The sequence below is a fragment of the Neolamprologus multifasciatus genome, chromosome 4 (assembly GCF_963576455.1).
Source record: "Neolamprologus multifasciatus chromosome 4, fNeoMul1.2, whole genome shotgun sequence".
NCBI lineage: Eukaryota > Metazoa > Chordata > Actinopteri > Cichliformes > Cichlidae > Neolamprologus > Neolamprologus multifasciatus.
Window position 1 is genome coordinate 25,064,269 of NC_140442.1, and position 24,929 is coordinate 25,089,197.

Genomic DNA, 24,929 nt, shown 5'->3' on the forward strand with positions numbered 1-24,929 from the left:
CGCTTTCAGACATGTACTCATAGCCGTAGAAGGAGGGGTCTGGGTACGGGCCCACATAATGCTCATTATCCCTCGTATTAAACCTGTGTGGGAAATGGCCCTTCTGCAGGTCTTGAAAACCTAAAGCAGAGGGTATTTTGGCAAGGCCCATAGGCAAAAAGCTGAACGAATCAATCCATCGCTGGTCATAGTCCCTGTCATACATCAAAATCACACGGCTGCCGCTCATTATGACACTAGGTGTTATGCACTGTCTGACAAAGTACTCGAGGAGTATGTAGTTGTCAAAGCCAGATGCATTATGTGCTATGAACGTGTACCCACGAAACCTTGGGCGTCTGTAATGTTGCACAAACGCCTCCACACACTTTAATGTGTTAAATGTGAACTTATTGCCCTTCAGATCAGACGCACACACAAAGTTAGCCTCGTGTTTACCGTTGTGGTACCTAGTCTCGAAATCATATACAATGTATTTGTCGGTAGGCTTCTGTTTTTCAACAGGCTGTATGAAACACTGATGGTCGGAGTCTCCGGGTAATTTAGGCTCGCGGCAGTGCTCGCATCTAGGCTGGGCACATCTGTGTGGCGATTTCTTGGATTCTCTATATGTGGTGCCACAGTGCATGCAATGTTTCATATTATCACATGGGATCATGTTGTGTTTTAATTCTGGTAATTTGTGTTGCTGGTAACAGTGTTGTGATTTGCAGATGCGGTTACAGTCGCTGCATTTCACTGTGGGACCCCTGTGGTGTTGACAGAGTGTATAACATGTGTTACATCTGTGTTTACAGCTATGATGTAATGCTGTATTATATGTACTGTAACAGAAATTACACACATAGGATGCACCAAGAAAAGCGGTTGGGTTTAAAATCATGTGGTAATGTTGATTATGGAGATACATCATCAACGTGTTTGTGTTTGGCTCTTCATGTGTGAAAAAACATTCCAGGCGTTTACGCCCTTCTGTGTGGTAATAGATTACAATCTTAATGTTGAAGTGCTTCTCAAATTTACTGACATCGGTGAATGATACTTGCTGCTTGTCGCATAGACCTACTTCAGCATGCATCCGTTTAGCTGTAGCGAGTTTTTCTAGCTCAGAGGCTGATGAGTTTAATGAATGTGCTATACATAGGGAGAAGCACAAATTGTTGTGTGTGTTGTTTGGTGTGTATAAATGTCTGCCTTTCTTTGAGAGAATCTCATCATAAGGGATTTGTGCCAGTCTTAAGCGAGCCCCACCACTACTGTTCTGAGCTACCGTGACAATAAACTCTAATTCATCATCACCGATAGATTCATCATTACTCTGCATAACTTGTGCAATTCGATCGAGAAACAGCTCCGGATCATAACGATCATCAGCGTTTAAAACAGCCTGAACATCTGAAGCCAGCGAGGGGCCACGCAGGACCACGTTTAGAACACTGCCCTGTTGAGATCCAGCCACAGCTCGGTCTACCACATTGGCTAAGCACTCGCGCACTCGCGCAGGTACTTGTTCTGGATGATCAAGACTTATACCCCTAAAATCAAGGCGCTCACGCAATTCGCGAGCATTAAAATTAGGTATCTCTCTAATGTGTGGCTGGGAGCGCCTGCCAGATCCAGATTGCACAACGGGCTCAATCACGATAGTATCACTTTGTGAGAAATTTACAATGACTGAGGGGGTGTGTGGTGTTGCAGCGGTGCCCGGACACGCATGTGCGTCTGTAGTACTAGTAGAAGCGGTAACAGACTCAATAACACCAGCAGCAGCAGCAATACGGTTAGCATCAGTAACAACAGTGGTCCGAGCAACACCTGATGTACTATCACTATTATTAACAACAACAATAGCCCCATCAGCAATAGCAGGCGTAGGAACAGTCTGACGAGGATGTGTATCAGATGAGGCTGATGCAGGCACACTATTAAGTCTAGCTATAATATTGTCTAATTTGTTATCTGTTTCTTCAGCCCACTGCATAAAAGTCTCTAAGTCAAAACATCTAACAGGAGTGGAGGTTCCGTTATTATGCTTAAATAATTTATTTGGAGGGTCCATGGTCTGGATTTTAAAAGTCAGGGACTTGAAATTTTGCTGCAGATGATGTCTAATGTACTACACACTTTTTTTATGAATTTGATAAACTGTTGGTTTTGTATCTGTGCTTCTTGGTGGTATTGATTGAGTCTAGCTTCAATCAAACATAATTTATCAACTAATGAAGCTATATGACTCTGTTCAACAGGTTGAGCATCTGAAACCTTCATGTAAGCATCATACGCCGCTGATATTTGAGAGTCTGTTATACCGTCGTCTTCAAAATCTACGTGTGAATCAATGCTATTTCTGACACATTCTGGTGGGGTGGGTATATGAACAAGATCGAAATCTGATATACTGTATTCAAAAACATCAGAGAAATCACGAGGCAAGCACTCACTCGGGGGTGTTGCAGGACCGCTGATGAAGATCGCTTCTGACTCTCCACTGTTGCACAAAGCTCCAGGTTTTTGTTGTTCTGGGAGGTCGATACTGTTTAAACATTCCAAAAACGTCTGGAGTACGGTGTCCTGATCATTATGAGGAGGGGTACTGTGCTGCAGTCTGTGAAGATAGATATGTGTTAAAACATTTATACATGTACCCATTTCAAACAGAATAATTGCGTCTCCCTCTCTATCTCTTTTTATCTAATTTATATATATACCTATGCTTACCTTGTAGTGTGCGTTATTCCTGACGGCCCTGGTTCTCCGCACATAAGGTTCTCTGGCGTGGCTCTGTATGTGTAAAACGGTCGGTTTTAGAACATTTGGAATTGTTTAAACCCATTTGCTGTTTTTTAAAAATACACAATTATACACCCCGTTGTATACATACCTTTTGTAAGGATGGGCTCTGTGGTCACGGTGTCTGAATGTTTTCCTGCTCAGTTTGTTAACCCTGGAACAAATCAAAGAAAAACTCTGTTATTATATAATTTAAAACAATCGCAAGCTTAAAACATACATACGATTAAAAATCGCGTAATTCTGTACACACCTTGTGCCTGTTAGAGATGTTGTTCCATCTTTAAAAGCTTCCGTTTCTAAAGAAAAGGGTGCTGTGCCGTTCTCCCGAACTCCTGAAAATTAAGCTTTTGTTTTAGGAAAAAGATAGTTTGAATATCCTATAATATGTTAACATAACACTTTTAAAAATACAATAATAGGTTTTGTTTTACTTACCGTTTAAGATGTCCATGTTATAAAGAACGATGATAGTTTTGATGGTCTCAAAGAAAGTGGTGTTGTCGCGACGAATGCTGAGTTCACCCTGAGCTTCGCATAGGTCTCAGTTAAATACCTTCTCCAGGAACAATGCCAGTACACAACTGTTTCACACCTTAAGGTTCACACTCCCATGCTACTTCCCAGAGTCCTCGAAGAGACAAAAGACACCTAGTCTGGAGGTCCTGTTTCCCACCAACAACCTTACTACACCCCACCCCCCCTACCATTTGTCTAGGCAGGTTTGTCTTAGTTCAACATTGCGAAATCCCGATTTTTAAATAAAATGATCGCATCAAACCCTGGAAAGAAACCCAGTAGATGTGTGAAAAACTAGTTAAATTAAATAAAACGCTTGTGAACATGCCGACATTATCCATTCGGAAGAAATTCCCACTTGTGCCGTTTTTAAAATAAATTGCATGCATCGCAGCAAGCTGAGATATTGTCAGATTTATAAAATTAGTCTAGCCTCAGTACACACCTGTTTCACACCTTAAGGTTAACACTCCCTTGCTACTTCCCAGAGTTCTCGAAGAGACAAAAGACACCTACTCTGGAGGTCCTGTTTCCCACCAACAACCTTACTACACCCCACCCCCCCTACCATTTGTCTAGGCAGGTTTGTCTTAGTTCAACATTGCGAAATCCCGATTTTTAAATAAAATGATCGCATCAACCCTGGAAAGAAACCCAGTAGATGTGTAAAAAACTAGTTAAATTAAATAAAACGCTTGTGAACATGCTGACATTATCCATTCGGAAGAAATTCCCACTTGTGCCGTTTTTAAAATAAATTGCATGCATCGCAGCAAGCTGAGATATTGTCAGATTTATAAAATTAGTCTAGCCTCAGTACACAACTGTTTCACACCTTAAGGTTAACACTCCCTTGCTACTTCCCAGAGTTCTCGAAGAGACAAAAGACACCTACTCTGGAGGTCCTGTTTCCCACCATCAACCTTACTACACCCCCCTGCCATTTGTCTAGGTGGGAAGGGGTGGGAGGTGTGGGTGGGAGGTGTGGGTTGGGGAGGTGGGGGGGGGGGGGGGGCAAAAAAAGTGCCATTGTATTACTACTTATGACCTATAAGGCAAAGCTAGAATATAATGAAATAAACAAAATCAAAGAACCAAAAACACAAAACACTGGGTCGACGACCCTGGCAGCCTAACACTTGTACCCAGAATGGTGCACACAGGTTACAGAAGTTAAACACAACTAACACACTGTTTTCATCATTAACACACTACCACTCAAAATTGAAAACACCTCTTCTTCTGCTTTTTGCTAGACTGAATGCAGCTTCATCCATGAAGATGTATTCATGAGGCCTAACCATTGAGTCAAGCTCAAAGATTCTCTTTACACAACAAACTAATTTTAGTTCTGTAAATGAAATAGTATAATGTATACATGTGCTATGTATACAAGTATACTTATAACTAATGGTATTTTGTTTAGAATTGAAGGAAGGCCACATGAGGCTGCTCACAACACCAGGAGACACTTATTGTGGATATGGTCCATCAGAAATGCAATTTGACTGCGTGAAATGCAGCAAGGGAATGTAGAAGACAACATACATGTTGAATCTAGCAAAAAGGAGAAGAAAAGGTCGCAATGGCGTGGGTCAACGTGCCATTATTGAACTGCCTGGCCAGCGTGGTGGAACTGTAACTATCTGTGCTGCCATCAGCAGCTATGGGGTTCTCCACAGTCATGTTACTGTTGGGCTGTACAACAGTACTTATACTGAAAACTGAAGGCTCTCCTGAACTTATACTGAACTTATAGTAACATTTCTAGATGGTCTACGGGATGCTTTAATTGATTAGAGAGATCGCGAGCAGGCAGAGCATCCCATATCATTTGGGCCAATGTGAGCTTTCATCGAAGTCCAAGAATATGCTATTGGTTTCACAATGAGCAGCATTTTATCAATGGATAAATCATCTGAATATGCTGTAAAAATATATAATTTTTTAATGTACATATAACTTTTTTTTTACTGCAGTTCTTTTTTTGTTAAAATATGAGTACAAGAATAAATGAATGAATATATAAATATTATGGGGTTCTCCACAGTCATGTTACTGTTGGGCTGTACAACAATGAACTTATAGTAACATTTCTAGATGGTCTACAGGATGCTTTGCTTGATTAGAGAGATCGCGAGCAGGCAGAGCATCCTATATCATTTGGGCCAATGTGAGCTTTCACCGAAGTCCAAGAATATGCAATTGGTTTCACAATGAGCAGCATTTGATCAATGTGTTTCTTCCACCGTACTCTCCCTTTTTGAACCCTATTGAGGAGTTTTTCTCAACATGGAGATGGAAAGTATACGACCGAAATCCTTACACACTGGAAAAATCTACTTCAAGCATTGAATGGAGCTTGTGGTGAGATAGCAGTGGAATCTTGCCAGAGCTGGATTCGGCATGCTAAACGATTCTTTCCTCGCTGCCTTGCAAGAGAGACCATAGCATGTAATGTAGATGAAGTCCTGTGGCCTGACCCAGCACAGAGGCGTAATGCTGAGACAGGATAAATTATCTGAATATGCTGTAAAAATATATAATTTTATGTACATATAACTTTTTTTTTACTGCAGTTCTTTTTTTGTTAAAATGTGAGTACAAGAATAAATGAATGAATAGATAAATATTATTTTCCAGCTATCTCACAGTGTTTTGTATTTATTTTTGTAGTGTGTAATCGTTGCTAAGTTGTATTTGCACATTGGCTGGTTTTGTGTGGCTTTTGACAGTAGTGATTGATTTTGAGTAAAGTTTAAATAGTTTTGGGTCAAACATTTGGTTTTGCAAGACAAGTTAAAGGTTATGTGAGTGTAACTTGAATTTTACACTTTGTGTTTAGTGTTTTGACACAAAGAGATGAGATTTTAGGAAATGTGTTTTAGCAATTCAGAAAAACTGTAATGACAAGTACATTCCTGTCAGGTGAGTTCCTGTGTTCAGACTCTCACTGGATCTGAGCCATCACCTGTTACACCTGTGTGTTGCCTTCCTTGATGACTCTCACGTGTGATGCGTGGAGGCCTCTGTATCCCATTTCTCACAATAAAGATCTGCCAGGCATTTCAGAAAAGCTTACTGTCATTGGAGCAACTTTTTTGTTCATTTGTCACACACAATTGTCAGAAGATCTGATGGTTTAAATATCCATTTTTTAAAGTGTTGTTTATTCACAAAATTGGCCCCATAACCATCCATTCGTGTCACAGTGCAATCATGGTTGCAATGCACCAGCAATCATCATTGACAGGTTGCTCAGGTCTTAAAAGAGAATTAAGTTGTATTTTTTTATGTATATATTTTTTTTACTCTTATTTATGAAGTACCTCTATAAGTAATAAGTCTTTAGTTAGTAGGGCACTACTGCTGAAAAGCAGTTAAACAGCATCTTCAATGTAATTAGAAAAGAGCTGTTATCCAGTAGTTTAAGATAAAAAAAATTGCTTTATTTATTAATTTTTGCGTTTGTTTCATTTTTTGCGCTACATTAGAAAACATCAAAATAGCGTTGTCATTTTTGTTATTTGTGTTTTGTAATCTTTAGAAAAGCCTAGAAAAAACACCTCTTAATCTTTTGTATATGGCGAGGTGCTGTGGGAACCTAAGTCTGTGATAGTGTAGAATTTTCAAGTCAATACCATGGTTGCATCTACTGAAAATCTCTGTGAAGCTTAAATCTCAGTGACCTTGACTTCAAGGTCAGAGGTCAACTTTTCTGAAAATCAGAGGAGTTTCACATTTATAACACAGGTATGTCTACTAGGAGGCTGAAAGGTAGCACTATATATTTATAAACAATCAAAAACAACAATTATTACGCAATTTATTTCCAATTTGTATGGAATTTATTTCTGTAAACGTGGTGTTTTAGGTCTGATTGAAGGACTGATGTGATGGTAAGGTGTCCGCTGCTGCGCTTTGAAGATTGGTAGGCTTTTTTTTTTAAATTTTCACAAGAATTGCTACTTCCCCTAGAGTTTTGGCCACTCCAACAATCAGAAGATTTCCCTATGAGCAAGCATTTAGCTACAGTGGGAAGGAAAAACTCCCTTTAAAAAGGAAGAAACCTTCAACAGAACCAGGCTCAGGAAGGGACAGCCCTCTGCCACGACTGGTTGGGGTGGGGGGAGTGAAAATTAAAAAAAAAAAAAGCCAAAGTGATCATTATTGGAGCAGCTTAATTCATTTTTGCAGTGTAATTTGCTGTTAATATCATTTTCCAACCCCAGTTTGTGTTTTTATCGCTTTTGTCCAGGGTGGAAGATGCCATGCTGGAGACTGATTCAGTATGGTCTTTCAATGTTGATACATGGGAACCTGTTAGAGAGGCCAGGGCTGAAAAAGGGATGCCGGAGGACCTGAGAGGGTGTTATCCGCTGGTGTGCATCCAAGGCCAACATCTCTTTAATTAGGCTGACAAATAAGCGTTGGCCAGCTTCTGGTCCTCGTCTAAACATCATTAGTTGTTCAAGGTCATCCAGACGTGTAAGTATTATGTATCTTGCCTCCAGGGATTCATGTCCTGTCCCTGGGAGAGAGCCTTTAAATTGTTCTTCCGTTTTAAATATCCAGCGCTGTTGCTTGTCTTTGTCTCTAATGAAATAGTCTTCAGTGTACACGCCAGAGTCTAGCACATCATCTGGTGGCTGACCCTGAGTCTCTATGATAAATTTCAGATAATCATAGTCATTCTCAGAAGGGTAGAGTGGCACCCCTGTAGCAAGCTCCACAGCTACCAGCCCCAGAGACCACATGTCACTTGCTTCATTGTAAGGAAGGCCGAGCATAACCTCAGGTGCACAATAACCAACCGTCCCCACACAGTCACCAGGCATCACTGCAGACGCAGGACATGCGAGGCCAAAGTCTATAAGTTTGACTTTGATGGGAGACTCATGGCGGTTTACAACCATGATGTTTCCAGGTTTGAGGTCAGCGTGCACTATTCCCACAGAACCCAGGTGGGACAGAGCATTTGTGAGTTGACCTACAATTGGCCTGACTTCACTTATGGGAAGACCCTGTTTATTCCGGTCCCGTATGTAGTCCCACAGGCATTGATCAAGCAGTTCAAATTTCAGGCAAACCCGCTCTCCATCGTGGAAAAAGCCGTTCCATTGAACAATGTTGGCAGCATCTGGATCCAACCTTCGCAGCTGCTCCAGGATGAAAATTTCCACATGTGCCTGTTGCAGAATATCAGGGTCGCTCTTGTTGACTTTAATGGCAACAGCTCGGTTGGTTGTTGTGTCGCGACATTTGGCTACAATACCAAAGCCCCCTTCTCCGAGGAAAGCCTCTACCTTGTAGTGCTTTCCCAAAATGCTCCCTTCAACTATTTCAAGCTCATTGGAGCTGAATGATGGACTGGCTGACGTGTGGACGAATACTTGCTGAGAAAATTCAACCGAGTTTTGAAAACTGCAGTTGATTTTCTGTGATCTCCTGCTTTCCAAGTTTGAAGGGTGCTGAAAGACCACAGGGTTTTGTGATCTTTCAGCACTCATGTCAATGCAAGGGGAACTCTGAGGGTTGAAAAAGGGATGCCGGAGAACCTGAGAGGGTGTTATGCGCTGGTGTGCATCCAAGGCCAACATCTCTTTAATTAAGCTGACAAAAAAACGTTGGCCATTTTCTGGTCCTCGTCTAAACATCATTATTTGTTGGAGGTCATCCAGATGTGTCAGTTTTATGTATCTTGTCTCCACGGACTCATATCCTGTCTCATACTGAAATTGTTGGTCAGTCTTAAATGTCCAGCGCTGTTGCTTGTCTTTGTCTCCAATGAAATAGTCTTCAGTGTACACGCCAGAGTCTAGCACATCATCTGGTGGCTGACCCTGAGTCTCTATGATGAATTTTAAAACATCATAGTCTTCATTTCCAGGGTAGAGTGGCAGCCCTGTAGCAAGCTCCACAGCTACCAGCCCCAGAGACCACATGTCAATTGCTTCGTTATAAGGAAGGCCAAGCATAACCTCAGGTGCACAATAACCAACCGTCCCCACACGGTCACCAGGCATCACTGCAGACGCAGGACATGCGAGGCCAAAGTCTATAAGTTTGACTTTGATAGGAGACTCATGGCGGTTTACAATCATGATGTTTCCAGGTTTGAGGTCAGCGTGCACTATTCCCACAGAACCCAGGTGGGACAGAGCATTTGTGAGTTGACCTAAAATTGGCCTGACTTCGCTTATGGGGAGACCCTGGTTTTTCCGGTCCCGTATGTAGTCCCACAGGCATTGATCAAGCAGTTCAAATTTCAGGCAAACCCGCTCTCCATCGTGGAAAAAGCCGTTCCATTGAACAATGTTGGCGGCATCTGGATCCAACCTTCGCAGCTGCTCCAGGATGAAAATTTCCAGTTTTGCCTGTTGCAAAATATCAGGGCGGCTCTTGTTCACTTTAATAGCCACAGCTCGGTTGGTCATGGTATCACGACATTTGGCTACAATACCAAAGCCCCCTTCACCGAGGAAAGCCTCTACCTTGTAGTGGTTTCCCAAAATGCTCCCTTCAACTATTCCAAGCTCATTTGAGCGGAAGGATGGGTTAGCTGACATGGTGAAATGTGTCAGCTTGGTCAGTGAATTGCTAAGTAATGTGAAATTCTCTCAAAACTCTCCAAAAGGGTTTGCTTACTGTCAGGTCAAGGTCCGTTGAGCAGCAAAGTTTAACAGAGCAAAGCTCCTATTTAAGGATTTTGTCTCTCAGCAAGATTATGACATAACAAAGGATCAAAGGCATTCTATTTTGATTCAAAGGCATTCTATTTTGATTCAAAGGCATTCTATTTTTTTCAGTTGAAACACTGAAAAAAAAAATGTTTAAACAGGGCAGGCTGTATTTTCTGCTGCAACATCTCAACAGGAGATAATAAGATAAAGACAAGGAAGACTGGTGATCTATCCATATCAGTAACATCGGCAGGTTTCTAGTGCAGGAAGTAATAAATTCAGCCCTCATGTTTGCACTACAGGTTGCTTTCATGAGTATTTCTGTTTTTGTGGTGGGGGAATGTTCCAACAATGTAAACAAAAACATTAATTGTGCTTTCTGCAATGACTAGTAATCTTTTTGTCCTACTGTTCATTTACAGAACAGGAAAGGTTTTGTTTGGTTATGATTGTTTTGCAAGAAATACTTCAATCACAGTGGGGTAGTCTTGATTAAAATGTTATATGAGAACTGTGGCATCATGTGTCACCAGACTGTCATCAAACGTGTGAAGTTTGGGACAGACTGGACAAAATACATTTTTAGAGATGAAAATCTTATGTCCAGTGGTAAATGATCAAAATTCCACCACAAACATGGCTTTGACGAACATGTCCCTTTCTGAAGTAACCCCAAAAAGTTCCTGAAGTAACCAAATGGAATTTAACCAGTGACCTCTCACTTTGCAGGCGAATGTGTAAACCAGCGATGCCTGGAAAACACTAAAACTGTGCCAAAATGTCATTTTACATTCAAAATGGCGGACTTCCAGACTTCCTCTTTGGATTGGGTTCACTGAATCTGTGTGTAATAAATGTCATACACGTATTTCAAGCTGTAAATAAGTTGTTAGAAGTTCATTAAAATTTCTTAAGTGGTGCTGTAGATCCAAAAAAGTACATTTTGACCTGATGTGAAGAATGCAAAAAATTTCATTAGTTTGGAAGTATGTTTGGTATATGATATACTTGCCTGACTAATAATCAGGGTTTTAATAGTTTTGCAATTTTCATTAGTTTTTATTTTTATTTAGTTTTGACTTCAGATTTTCAATTTTTTATCAGTTTTAATTAGTTTTTACCAATTGTTTGCTAGTTTAGTTTAGTTTTTACTTTTTTGAAAATCCTTAGTTTCAGTTTAGTTTTGATTAGTTTCAGTTATAGTTTTAGTTGTGTTTGCAATAATTAAGTGTAACAAAATCCCAGTTTCATCATATCAGTCATTCTGCTTATCCTTGGGTATGTTGCTATTCCAGCTACCATACCCTGCACCCTGGACAGGTCGCCTGTCTGTCGCAGGGCTAACATGCAGAGACAGACAACTCACATTCCCACCTATGGGTTCTTTAAATAAATAAATAAAGGCAGATGAACAACCATTGATACCAGGCAACTATAAAATGTATATCTTGGCCCCAATGAGACTATTAACTCTTGCAGCACCGGGTGTTCGTAATTTTGGTTCAAGTGAATTGATAAACTTTTTGAAGGTAATTGACTCACATAGTTATGTACATATCCCAGTCCTGTTGTCTCGGGATGCATCACGCTGCCTTGCCTGGGGTTATAACTTAGCTTCTGTTTTCTGGGGATGAGGGTTGAGTGTGCTCCCTTACCTTCTCAAGGTAAGCTAGGTTAGCCTTCTTGTGTGAGCTTTTCAAGTGCACTTTAAGGTTTGTGGGATTTTTTTCCCTTTAGAAATGTCCCTCATAATTTGTCTGTTTCCACTACAAGACACTTGCTTTATCCAAAACACAGTCATATTCAAAGTAATCCCAAATTGGACTCTGGCTCCCGACTTTTCCTGACATGATTCTGCGCGTGGACGGAGCAGCAACACAGACGACTCGACTAACGTACTTGCCACCTGCTGGCATAATGAGACAGCAAGAAAAAAATCTGGAAACTAAACTTCATTTTCACCCTTGACTCTTGTATGACACGCACACATCAATGAAAACTAAACACAATTTTGCTATAAATTCAGTTAATTTTAGTTAGTTTTGTGAACACTCATTATAGTTTTAGTTAGTTTTCCTTTTTTTGTTTTTATTTTTATTTCCGTTAACGAAAATGTTTTTTTCACTTCTAGTTTTCGTTATTTCGTTAGTTTTCGTTAACGATAATAACCTTGCTAATAATAATTTATTATTACTATGACTACTGTTGTTGTTGTTGTACAATGGGGCCTTTCCCCTGTGAATGACCAGCTCCTAGCTAAAATGTGTATTTTGTGCCATTTATAAGGTCAGTGCTTTATCATACCTTAAACTGTGCAGGGTAAAAGCCTCAGTTGCTGGGAAAAGCACAGGTGTATTACAGTTTTTCTGAATTGCTAAAACACAAAACCCCATTGTAAAAACTAAACTGTCAACTATGAAAACGCTTTCATCAAATCAGTCCCACTGTTGCCAAAATCTTAAACACTATTCATCTGGTTAGGACACCATTTGCAAAGCTCAGTCTCCCATTTACCAAAACTCTAAACACAAAGCACACTTAGCAGTGTGGTGCACCTGTTGTCGTGTGAAGGCTGTGTGCAGTAGTGATGTCTCCTGTGTGTCGAAGCTTTCAATGCAATTCAATTCAATTAAATTTTATTTATATAGCGCCAAATCACAACAAAAGTCGCCTCAAGGCGCTTTATAGATACAGAGAAAAACCCAACAATCATATGACCCCCTATGAGCAAGCACTTTGGCGACAGTGGGAAGGAAAAACTCCCTTTTAACAGGAAGAAACCTCCGGCAGAACCAGGCTCAGGGAGGGGCGGCCATCTGCTGCGACCGGTTGGGGTGAGAGAAGGAAGACAGGATAAAAGACATGCTGTGGAAGAGAGACAGAGGTTAATAACAGATATGATTCAATGCAGAGAAGTCTATTAATACATAGTGAGTGAGAAAGGTGACTGGAAAGGAAAAACTCAATGCATCATGGGAATCCCCCGGCAGCCTACATCTATTGCAGCATAACTAAGGGAGGATTCAGGGTCACCTGGTCCAGCCCTAACTATATGCTTTAGCAAAAAGGAAAGTTTTAAGCCTAACCTTAAAAGTAGAGATAGTGTCTGTCTCCCGAATCCAAACTGGAAGCTGGTTCCACAGAAGAGGGGCCTGAAAACTGAAGGCTCTCCCTCCCATTCTACTTTTAAATACTCTAGGAACAACAAGTAGGCCTGCAGAGCGAGAGCGAAGTGCTCTAATAGGGTGATATGGTACTACAAGGTCATTAAGATAAGATGGGGCCTGATTATTTAAGACCTTGTATGTGAGGAGAAGGATTTTGAATTCAATTCTGGATTTAACAGGAAGCCAATGAAGGGAAGCCAAAACAGGAGAAATATGCTCTCTCTTTCTAGTCCCTGTCAGTACTCTTGCTGCAGCATTTTGGATTAGCTGAAGGCTTTTCAGTGAGTTTTTTGGACATCCTGATAATAATGAATTGCAGTAGTCCAGCCTGGAAGTAATAACTGCATGAACTAGTTTTTCAGCGTCACTCTGAGACAGGATATTTCTAATTTTAGAGATGTTGCGCAAATGGAAGAACGCAGTCTTACATATTTGTTTAATATGTGTGTTGAAGGACATATCCTGGTCAAAAATGACTCCAAGGTTCCTCACAGTGTTACTGGAGGCCAAGGTAATGCCATCCAGAGTAAGAATCTGGTTAGACACCATATTTCTAAGCTTTTCAGCGCCGAGTAAAATAACCTCAGTTTTATCTGAATTAAGAAGCAGAAAGTTAGCGGCCATCCAGGTCTTTATGTCTTTAAGACATTCCTGCAGTTTAACTAATTGGTGTGTGTTATCTGGGTTCATGGACAGATAGAGCTGGGTGTCATCTGCATAGCAGTGAAAATGTATGCTATGTCTTCTAATGATGCTGCCTAGGGGAAGCATGTATAATGTAAACAGAATTGGTCCTAGCAATGAACCCTGTGGAACTCCATAATTAACCTCAGTGTGTGAAGAGGACTCTCCATTTACATGCACAAATTGGAGTCTATTAGATAGATATGATACAAACCACTGCAGTGCAGTACCTGTAATACCTACAGCATGTTCTAATCGCTCTAATAGGATATTATGGTCAACAGTATCGAATGCTGCACTAAGGTCTAGCAGGACAAGCACAGAGATGAGTCCACTGTCAGAGGCCATAAGAAGATCATTTGTAACCTTCACTAAAGCTGCTTCTGTGCTGTGATGAACTCTGAAACCTGACTGAAACTCTTCAAATAAGCCATTCCTCTGCAGATGATCTATTAGCTGTTTGACAACTACTCTTTCAAGGATTTTTGATATGAAAGGAAGGTTGGAGATTAGCCTATAATTAGCTAAGACTGCTGGGTCTAGAGATGGCTTTTTGAGTAAAGGTTTAACTGCAGCCACCTTGAAGGCCTGGCAGCCACCTTGAAGGCCTTTGAAGCGTGTGTCGGGTAATATCGGGGTAGTTTTGTAAAGCGTGTATCGAGGCTTGCTTTAATTACGTATGCAGTGATGTTCGAGGCCTCGCGGGCAGTCCGTACCACGTGACTGATTCAGGAACTGGCTCGCCGGTTTGCACCAGATTCTAAATAACTTGGGCAGCAAAACACAGCTGATTCCCCATCACATTGTGTTGTGGAACTGGATTACGTCCCAGTTACATACTTACTTGAACATTTCTCCTTTGATGGAACCAGCAAGGAAGAGAAGATTTTCCCCTGTCTGACAACATTTAGATCTCATCTCTCCTAATAAAGTATGCACACAGTAATAAATATCACAAATGATAAGTACCATAATATAAATCAACAACAACACAGATCTTATAATCTGATTTCTGTCTTTTAGTTTATTAAAAAGTGAAGCACCACACACTAGTTTGTGTCATTGTCCAGATGTACATAAGCATGATTACACAGTTACACAATCATACCAGAACTCTGTCCTGATAGTTTCCACTTTCTCTTTTGTATCAGACATACTGAGACAATATTCGGGATAAATAACCATGAAAACAATTTATTTATTAAGTTTAGACGTTTACACATCACATCATTATAATCATTGAGCCTATCTGACTTTAATCGTCCACTTGATGGCGCAGTAGAGCCAATGAATCGTCACAATGCTTCGAACCATGAGTCGACCAGTTGGATGGAAAGCTTCAGTTCATCACAAGGCTTCATCTCACCATCACCAGTGTGCAGGCAGCAGTGGTGAAATGGAGGACCCAATGTGCAGACTCTGGAGACAAACGTGAACTCAAACAGCTTTAATGCTAAACTCAAACAGAACAAAACTAAGGCTGCGTTCACACTGCAGGCGAAAGCGCATCAAAAACGACTTTTTTGACCCTATGCGACCCATATCTGATCATGGTATGACAGTGTGAACGGCACAAATCCGATGTTTTCAAATCCGACCTGGGTCACTTTCGTATGTGGTACTGAATCCGATACATATCTGATGTTTTAGAAAGCGACTGCTGTTTGAATGGTCATCTCGCATTAAATCCATCTTTTACGTCACTGACACAAGACAGACGCCAATTATCAGCGCCCAAGAAGACATCGCGAATGCTTCCAGGCCATCCAGTGTAGATGTTAGTGAAACTGTTGGGAAGACAGCGTTGGAGAAAAATGAACATTTTATTGGTACTGTATAATCTGCAGATTCTGACAGAAATCTGCAACTATCCTTTGAAGCACCGCTCCTCTCTAAAAAAGCAATAAGGATCATTATTAGGCCATATGTAAATAGCACAATAACTTTATAAATTGGGAAACGTAATGTCCAAAACAAGTCTTTATATTAAGGCCATCAATCAAATAATACTGTTTGGTCTGGGTCTAAACAGAGTGCGTTGTGTGTGACGTCTGATTTTGCGCATGTGGACCGCTTTGAGCATTCACACTAGAGCGCGTTTGCTGTCACATTTTATTTGTAATGCGAACAAGCAGACAAAGAAGTCAGATTTGATGCGCTTTCACCTGCAGTGTGAACGTAGCCTAAGAATTCAAATAACTTACACAGGCAGACAGAACACACCACATACATGATGGTAGATCGCAACACAGATACAAAGAAACACAGGGCTTAAATACACACAGGAGCAATCAGGGAATGGGAAACAGGACGGAAACACAGCTGGGGCAAATCAGGCCTAACGAGACGGGGGAAGCAAAACCAAACACATTAACATAAGACATGGACCTTCAACGTAAAACAGGAAACATAACACAGAGACGCAGACTTGACACAGGGATACAGCAGACACTAACTATGGATCACAGACAGAAAACCAGAATACTAAAACTCTAACAAAACCCACACAAAGAACCTAAACTAAGAATAATCCTATGACCTATAAGGCAAAGCTAGAATATAATGAAATAAACAAAATCAAAGAACCAAAAACACAAAACACGGGCAGCCTAACACTTGTACCCAGAATGGTGCACACAGGCTACAGAAGTTAAACACAACTAACACACTGTTTTCATCATTAACACACTACCACTCAAAATTGAAAACACCTCTTCTTCTGCTTTTTGCTAGACTGAATGCAGCTTCATCCATGAAGATGTATTCATGAGGCCAAACCATTGAGTCAAGCTCAAAGATTCTCTTTACAAAACAAACTAATTTTAGTTCTGTAAATGAAATAGTATAATGTATACATGTGCTATGTATACAAGTATACTTATAACTAATGATATTTTGTTTAGAATTGAAGGAAGGCCACATGAGGGTGCTCACAACACCAGGAGACACTTATTGTGGATATGGTCCATCAGAATAATGCAATTTGACTGCGTGAAATGCAGCAAGGGAATGTAGAAAACAACATACATGTTGAATCTAGCAAAAAGGAGAAGAAAAGGTCGAAATGTCGTAGGTCAACGTGCCATTATTGAACTGCCTGGCCAGCGTGGTGGAACTGTAACTATCTGTGCTGCCATCAGCAGCTATGGGGTTCTCCACAGTCATGTTACTGTTGGGCTGTACAACAATGAACTTATAGTAACATTTCTAGATGGTCTACAGGATGCTTTAATTGATTAGAGAGATTGCGAGCAGGCAGAGCATCCCATATCATTTGGGCCAATGTGAGCTTTCACCGAAGTCCAAGAATATGCAATTGGTTTCACAATGAGCAGCATTTGATCAATGGATAAATCATCTAACGTTAACGTTAACGTTAACTAGTGATGACTTCATGAACTTCTTCACAAATAAAATTTTTATCATTAGAGAAAAAATTACCAATAATCATCCCACAGATGTAATATTATCTACAGCTACTCTTAGTTCCATTGATGTTAAGTTAGACTCTTTTTTTCCAATCGATCTTTCTGAGTTAACTTCAATAATTACTTCCTGCAAACCATCAACGTGTCTTTTAGACCCCATTCCTACAAAACTGCTCAAAGAAGTCCTGCCATTGGTTAATTCTTCGATCTTATATATGATCAACCTATCTCTAATAATCGGCTATGTACCACAGGCCTTCAAGGTGGCTGCAGTTAAACCTTTACTCAAAAAGCCATCTCTAGACCCAGCAGTCTTAGCTAATTATAGGCCAATCTCCAACCTTCCTTTCATATCAAAAATCCTTGAAAGAGTAGTTGTCAAACAGCTAACAGATCATCTGCAGAGGAATGGTTTATTTGAAGAGTTTCAGTCAGGTTTCAGAGTTCATCACAGCACAGAAACAGCTTTATTGAAGGTTACAAATGATCTTCTTATGGCCTCTGACAGTGGACTCATCTCTGTGCTTGTCCTTCTTGACCTTAGTGCAGCATTCGATACTGTTGACCATAATATCCTATTAGAGCGATTAGAACATGCTGTAGGTATTACAGGTATTGCACTGCAGTGGTTTGTATCATATCTATCTAATAGACTCCAATTTGTGCATGTAAATGGAGAGTCCTCTTCACACACTGAGGTTAATTATGGAGTTCCACAGGGTTCGGTGCTAGGACCAATTCTGTTTACATTATACATGCTTCCCCTAGGCAGCATCATTAGAAGACATAGCATACATTTTCACTGCTATGCAGATGACACCCAGCTCTATCTGTCCATGAAGCCAGATAACACACACCAATTAGTTAAACTGCAGGAATGTCTTAAAGACATAAAGACTTGGATGGCCACTAACTTTCTGCTTCTTAACTCAGATAAAACTGAGGTCATTGTACTCGGCGCTGAAAAGCTTAGAAATATGGTATCTAACCAGATTCTTACTCTGGATGGCATTACCTTGGCCTCCAGTAACACTGTGAGGAACCTTGGAGTCATTTTTGACCAGGATATGTCCTTCAACGCACATATTAAACAAATATGTAAGACTGCGTTCTTCCATTTGCGCAACATCTCTAAAATTAGAAATATCCTGTCTCAGAGTGACGCTGAAAAACTAGTTCATGCATTTATTACTTCCAGGCTAGACTACTGCAATTCATTATTATCAGGATGTCCAAATAACTCACTGAAAAGCCTTCAGTTAATCCAAAATGCTGCAGCAAGAGTACTGACAGGGACTAGAAAGAGAGAGCATATTTCTCCTGTTTTGGCTTCCCTTCATTGGCTTCCTGTTAAATCCAGAATTGAATTCAAAATCCTGCTCCTCACATACAAGGTCTTAAATAATCAGGCCCCATCTTATCTTAATGACCTTGTAGTACCATATCACCCTATTAGAGCACTTCGCTCTCGCTCTGCAGGCCTACTTGTTGTTCCTAGAGTATTTAAAAGTAGAATGGGAGGGAGAGCCTTCAGTTTTCAGGCCCCTCTTCTGTGGAACCAGCTTCCAGTTTGGATTCAGGAGACAGACACTATCTCTACTTTTAAGATTAGGCTTAAAACCTTCCTTTTTGCTAAAGCATATAGTTAGGGCTGGACCAGGTGACCCTGAATCCTCCCTTAGTTATGCTGCAATAGATGTAGGCTGCCGGGGGATTCCCATGATGCATTGAGTTTTTCCTTTCCAGTCACCTTTCTCACTCACTATGTATTAACTGACCTCTCTGTATTGAATCGTATCTGTTATTAATCTCTGTCTCTCTTCCACAGCATGTCTTTATCCTGTCTTCCTTCTCTCACCCCAACCGGTCGCAGCAGATGGCCGCCCCTCCCTGAGCCTGGTTCTGCCGGAGGTTTCTTCCTGTTAAAAGGGAGTTTTTCCTTTCCACTGTCGCCAAAGTGCTTGCTCATAGGGGGTCATATGATTGTTGGGCTTTTCTCTGTATCTATGAAGCGCCTTGAGGCGACATTTGTTGTGATTTGGCGCTATATAAATAAAATTGAATTGAATTGAATTGAATCTGAATATTCTGTAAAAATATATAATTTTTTAATGTACATATAACTTTTTTTTACGGCAGTTCTTTTTTTGTTAAAATGTGAGTACAAGAATAAATGAATGAATAGATAAATATTATTTTCCAGTTATCTCACAGTGTTTTGTATTTATTTTTGTAGTGTGTAATCGTTGCTAAGTTGTATTTGCACATTGGCTGGTTTTGTGTGGCTTTTGACAGTAGTGATTGATTTTGAGTAAAGTTCAAATAGTTTTGGGTCAAACGTTTGGTTTTGCAAGACAAGTTAAAGGTTATGTGAGTGTAACTTGAATTTTACACTTTGTGTTTAGTGTTTTGACACAAAGAGATGAGATTTTAGGAAATGTGTTTTAGCAATTCAGAAAAACTGTGATGACAAGTACATTCCTGTCAGGTGAGTTCCTGTGTTCAGACTCTCACTGGATCTGAGCCATCACCTGTTACACCTGTGTGTTGCCTTCCTTGATGACTCTCACATGTGATGCGTGGAGGCCTCTGTATCCCATTTCTCACAATAAAGATCTGCCAGGCATTTCAGAAAAGCTTACTGTCATTAGAGCAACTTTTTTGTTCATTTGTCACACACAATTGTTAGAAGATCTGATGGTTTAAATATCCATTTTTTAAAAGTGTTGTTTATTCACAAAATTGGCCCCATAACCATCCATTCGTGTCACAGTACAATCATGGTTGCAATGCACCAGCAATCATCGACAGGTTGCTCAGGTCTTAAAAGAGAATTAAGTTGTATTTTTTTATGTATATATTTTTTTTACTCTTATTTATGAAGTACCTCTATAAGTAATAAGTCTTTAGTTAGTAGGGCACTACTGCTGAAAAGCAGTTAAACAGCATCTTCAATGTTATTAGAAAAGAGCTGTTATCCAGTAGTTTAAGATAAAAAAAAAATTGCTTTATTTATTAATTTTTGGGTTTGTTTCATTTTTTGTGCTACATTAGAAAACATCAAAATAGCGCTGTCATTTTTGTTATTTGTGTTTTGTAATCTTTAGAAAAGCCTAGAAAAAACACCTCTTAATCTTTTGTATATGGCGAGGTGCTGTGGGAACCTAAGTCTGTGATAGTGTAGAATTTTCAAATCAATACCATGGTTGCATCTACTGAAAATCTCTGTAAAGCTTAAATCTCAGTGACCTTGACTTCAAGGTCAGAGGTCACTTTTCTGAAAATCAGAGGAGTTTCACATTTATAACACAGGTACGTCTACTAGGAGGCTGAAGGGTAGCACTATATATTTATAAACAATCAAAAACAACAATTATTACGCAATTTATTTCCAATTTGTATGGAATTTATTTCTGTAAACGTGGTGTTTTAGGTCTGATTGAAGGACTGATGTGATGGTAAGGTGTCCGCTGCTGCGCTTTGAAGATTGGTAGGCTTTTTTTTTTTAAATTTTCACAAGAATTGCTACTTCCCCTAGAGTTTTGGCCACTCCAACAATCAGAAGATTTCCCTATGAGCAAGCATTTAGCGACAGTGGGAAGGAAAAACTCCCTTTAAAAAGGAAGAAACCTTCAACAGAACCAGGCTCAGGAAGGGACAGCCCTCTGCCACGACTGGTTGGGGTGGGGGGAGTGAAAATTTTAAAAAAAAAAAAAGCCAAAGTGATCATTATTGGAGCAGCTTAATTCATTTTTCAGTGTAATTTGCTGTTAATATCATTTTCCAACCCCAGTTTGTGTTTTTATCGCTTTTGTCCAGGGTGGAAGATGCCATGCTGGAGACTGATTCAGTATGGTCTTTCAATGTTGATACATGGGAACCTGTTAGAGAGGCCAGGGCTGAAAAAGGGATGCCGGAGGACCTGAGAGGGTGTTATCCGCTGGTGTGCATCCAAGGCCAACATCTCTTTAATTAGGCTGACAAATAAGCGTTGGCCAGCTTCTGGTCCTCGTCTAAACATCATTAGTTGTTCAAGGTCATCCAGACGTGTAAGTATTATGTATCTTGCCTCCAGGGATTCATGTCCTGTCCCTGGAACAGAGCCTTTAAATTGTTCTTCCGTTTTAAATGTCCAGCGCTGTTGCTTGTATTTGTCTCCAATGAAATAGTCTTCAGTGTACACGCCAGAGTCTAGCACATCATCTGGTGGCTGACCCTGAGTCTCTATGATAAATTTCAGATAATCATAGTCATTCTCAGAAGGGTAGAGTGGCACCCCTGTAGCAAGCTCCACAGCTACCAGCCCCAGAGACCACATGTCACTTGCTTCATTGTAAGGAAGGCCGAGCATAACCTCAGGTGCACAATAACCAACCGTCCCCACACAGTCACCAGGCATCACTGCAGACGCAGGACATGCGAGGCCAAAGTCTATAAGTTTGACTTTGATGGGAGACTCATGGCGGTTTACAACCATGATGTTTCCAGGTTTGAGGTCAGCGTGCACTATTCCCACAGAACCCAGGTGGGACAGAGCATTTGTGAGTTGACCTACAATTGGCCTGACTTCACTTATGGGAAGACCCTGTTTATTCCGGTCCCCTATGTAGTCCCACAGGCATTGGTCAAGGAGTTCAAATTTCAGGCAAACCCGCTCTCCATCGTGGAAAAAGCCGTTCCATTGAACAATGTTGGCGGCATCTGGATCCAACCTTCGCAGCTGCTCCAGGATGAAAATTTCCACATGTGCCTGTTGCAGAATATCAGGGTCGCTCTTGTTGACTTTAATGGCAACAGCTCGGTTGGTTGTTGTGTCGCGACATTTGGCTACAATACCAAAGCCCCCTTCTCCGAGGAAAGCCTCTACCTTGTAGTGCTTTCCCAAAATGCTCCCTTCAACTATTTCAAGCTCATCGGAGCTGTATGATGGACTGGCTGACGTGTGGACGAATACTTGCTGAGAAAATTCAACCGAGTTTTGAAAACTGCAGTTGATTTTCTGTGATCTCCTGCTTTCCAAGTTTGAAGGGTGCTGAAAGACCACAGGGTTTTGTGATCTTTCAGCACTCATGTCAATGCAAGGGGAACTCTTAGGGTTGAAAAAGGGATGCCGGAGAACCTGAGAGGGTGTTATCCGCTGGTGTGCATCCAAGGCCAACATCTCTTTAATTAAGCTGACAAATAAGTGTTGGCCATTTTCTGGTCCTCGTCTAAACATCATTATTTGTTGGAGGTCATCCAGACGTGTCAGTTTTATGTATCTTGTCTCCAGGGACTCATATCCTGTCTCATACTGAAATTGTTGGTCAGTCTTAAATGTCCAGCGCTGTTGCTTGTCTTTGTCTCCAATGAAATAGTCTTCAGTGTACACGCCAGAGTCTAGCACATCATCTGGTGGCTGACCCTGAGTCTCTATGATGAATTTTAAAACATCATAGTCTTCATTTCCAGGGTAGAGTGGCACCCCTGTAGCAAGCTCCACAGCTACCAGCCCCAGAGACCACATGTCAATTGCTTCATTGTAAGGAAGGCCGAGCATAACCTCAGGTGCACAATAACCAACCGTCCCCACACGGTCACCAGGCATCACTGCAGACGCAGGACATGCGAGGCCAAAGTCTATAAGTTTGACTTTGATAGGAGACTCATGGCGGTTTACAACCATGATGTTTCCAGGTTTGAGGTCAGCGTGCACTATTCCCACAGAACTCAGGTGGGACAGAGCATTTGTGAGTTGACCTAAAATTGGCCTGACTTCGCTTATGGGGAGACCCTGGTTTTTCCGGTCCCGTATGTAGTCCCACAGGCATTGATCAAGCGGTTCAAATTTCAGGCAAACCCGCTCTCCATCGTGGAAAAAGCCGTTCCATTGAACAATGTTGGCGGCATCTGGATCCAACCTTCGCAGCTGCTCCAGGATGAAAATTTCCAGTTTTGCCTGTTGCAGAATATCAGGGCGGCTCTTGTTCACTTTAATAGCCACAGCTTGGTTGGTCATGGTATCACGACATTTGGCTACAATACCAAAGCCCCCTTCTCCGAGGAAAGCCTCTACCTTGTAGTGGTTTCCCAAAATGCTCCCTGCAACAATTCCAAGCTCATTTGAGCGGAAGGATGGTTTAGCTGACATGGTGAAATGTGTCGGCTTGGTCAGTGAATTGCTAAGTAACGCAAAATTCTCTCAAAACTCTCCAAAAGGGTTTGCTTACTGTCAGGTCAAGGTCCGTTGAGCAGCAAAGTTTAACAGAGCAAAGCTCCTATTTAAGGATTTTGTCTCTCAGCAAGATTATGACATAACAAAGGATCAAAGGCATTCTATTTTGGTTCAAAGGCATTCTATTTTTTCAGTTGAAACACTGAAAACAAAAATAGTGTTTCAACAGGGCAGGCTGTATTTTCTGCTGCAACATCTCAACAGGAGATAATAAGATAAAGACAAGGAAGACTGGTGATCTATCCATATCAGTAACATCGGCAGGTTTCTAGTGTAGGAAGTAATAAATTCAGCCCTCGTGTTTGCACTACAGGTTGCTTTCATGAGTATTTCTGTTTTTGTGGTGGGGGAATGTTCCAACGATGTAAACAAAAACATTAATTGTGCTTTCTGCAATGACTAGTAATCTTTTTGTCCTACTGTTCATTTACAGAACAGAAAAGGTTTTGTTTGGTTATGATTGTTTTGCAAGAAATACTTCAATCACAGTGGGGTAGTCTTGATTAAAATGTTATATGAGAACTGTGGCACCATGTGTGACCAGATATTGGCATGTAGTTGTCACCAGACTGTCATCAAACATGTGAAGTTTGGGACAGACTGGACAAAATACATTTTTAGAGATGAAAATCTTATGTCCAGTGGTAAATGATCAAAATTCCACCACAAACATGGCTTTGACGAAGATGTCCCTTTCTGAAGTAACCCCAAAAAGTTCCTGAAGTAACCAAATGGAATTTAACCAGTGACCTCTCTTTTTTTTTTTTTTTTTTTTTTTTTTTTTTTTTTTTTTTTTTGCCTGTCCCGTTTGGTTCTTTTGCCATCAGAATTATTGTCTAAAGGCGAAGAAAGATGCCCAACGGATTTTCTTTACCAAATTGACCATCCCAGCTTTGCCGTAATGGTCCATTTGATTCACCTTTTATTCTTTATTTTATTTTCACTTGCTGAATACGGGACAGACTTGACTGGGGGAAAGAAAAGGGAGAAAGAAAGAGGGGAAGAAAAACAGTTGAGAAGAGGGACGGGGGGAGAAGGGCAAAAAACAAAAACCAACAGAATAAGCAGAAGAAAAAAAAAAAAAAAAAAAAAAAAAATACATATATCGATCACCTGGATCACCTGTTGAGAAAGAAAAAAGAAAACAAGCAGAAGAAAACGAGAGTAATACAATAAACCACATCACAATGATATATGGGAATATGACAGTAAATACTAAATATTAAACATTATTGTGCAGCACGTAAGATCGACAGCACAGTGTGCATTGAGGTAGGAGCCAAAAAGGGTGTAGTTTGTGTGTGTGATCACCCGTGTGTACACCTGTGAGCATGGACGCGCTTGTTTTCTTAAAAGGTTCCCTCATGTAATGATCTGCTAGAGGGTGTGGGGGGCCACTGCCCCGTCCTCCAGGGCATGAAGCAGGTATGGAGGAGATCAAAAC

General features: G+C 40.7%; 1 protein-coding gene and 1 long non-coding RNA gene across 3 annotated transcripts; both read right to left on the reverse strand.

Moving 5' to 3' along the window:
* Positions 1-486: 486 nt before the first annotated feature.
* LOC146520585 (uncharacterized) lies at positions 487-3,489 on the reverse strand. 2 transcript variants are annotated; one of them, XR_014873885.1, is made up of 4 exons: positions 3,044-3,489; positions 2,882-2,944; positions 2,719-2,781; positions 487-2,605 (listed from the first exon to the last, which is right to left on the reverse strand). It is a non-coding gene; the product is annotated as an uncharacterized LOC146520585 (long non-coding RNA). The 2 variants fall into 2 exon arrangements; XR_014873884.1 differs by lacking the exon at positions 3,044-3,489 and having other exon boundaries at positions 2,882-3,037.
* Positions 3,490-6,835: 3,346 nt separating this feature from the next.
* Positions 6,836-23,568, reverse strand: LOC146520586 (uncharacterized). The gene is made up of 2 exons (XM_085157620.1): positions 21,122-23,568; positions 6,836-9,929 (listed from the first exon to the last, which is right to left on the reverse strand). Exons 1-2 carry the CDS (start codon positions 23,399-23,401, stop codon positions 7,596-7,598), a joined length of 4,614 nt encoding a protein of 1,537 aa, XP_085013746.1. The 5' UTR covers positions 23,402-23,568; the 3' UTR covers positions 6,836-7,595.
* Between the last annotated feature and the right edge of the window lie 1,361 nt (positions 23,569-24,929).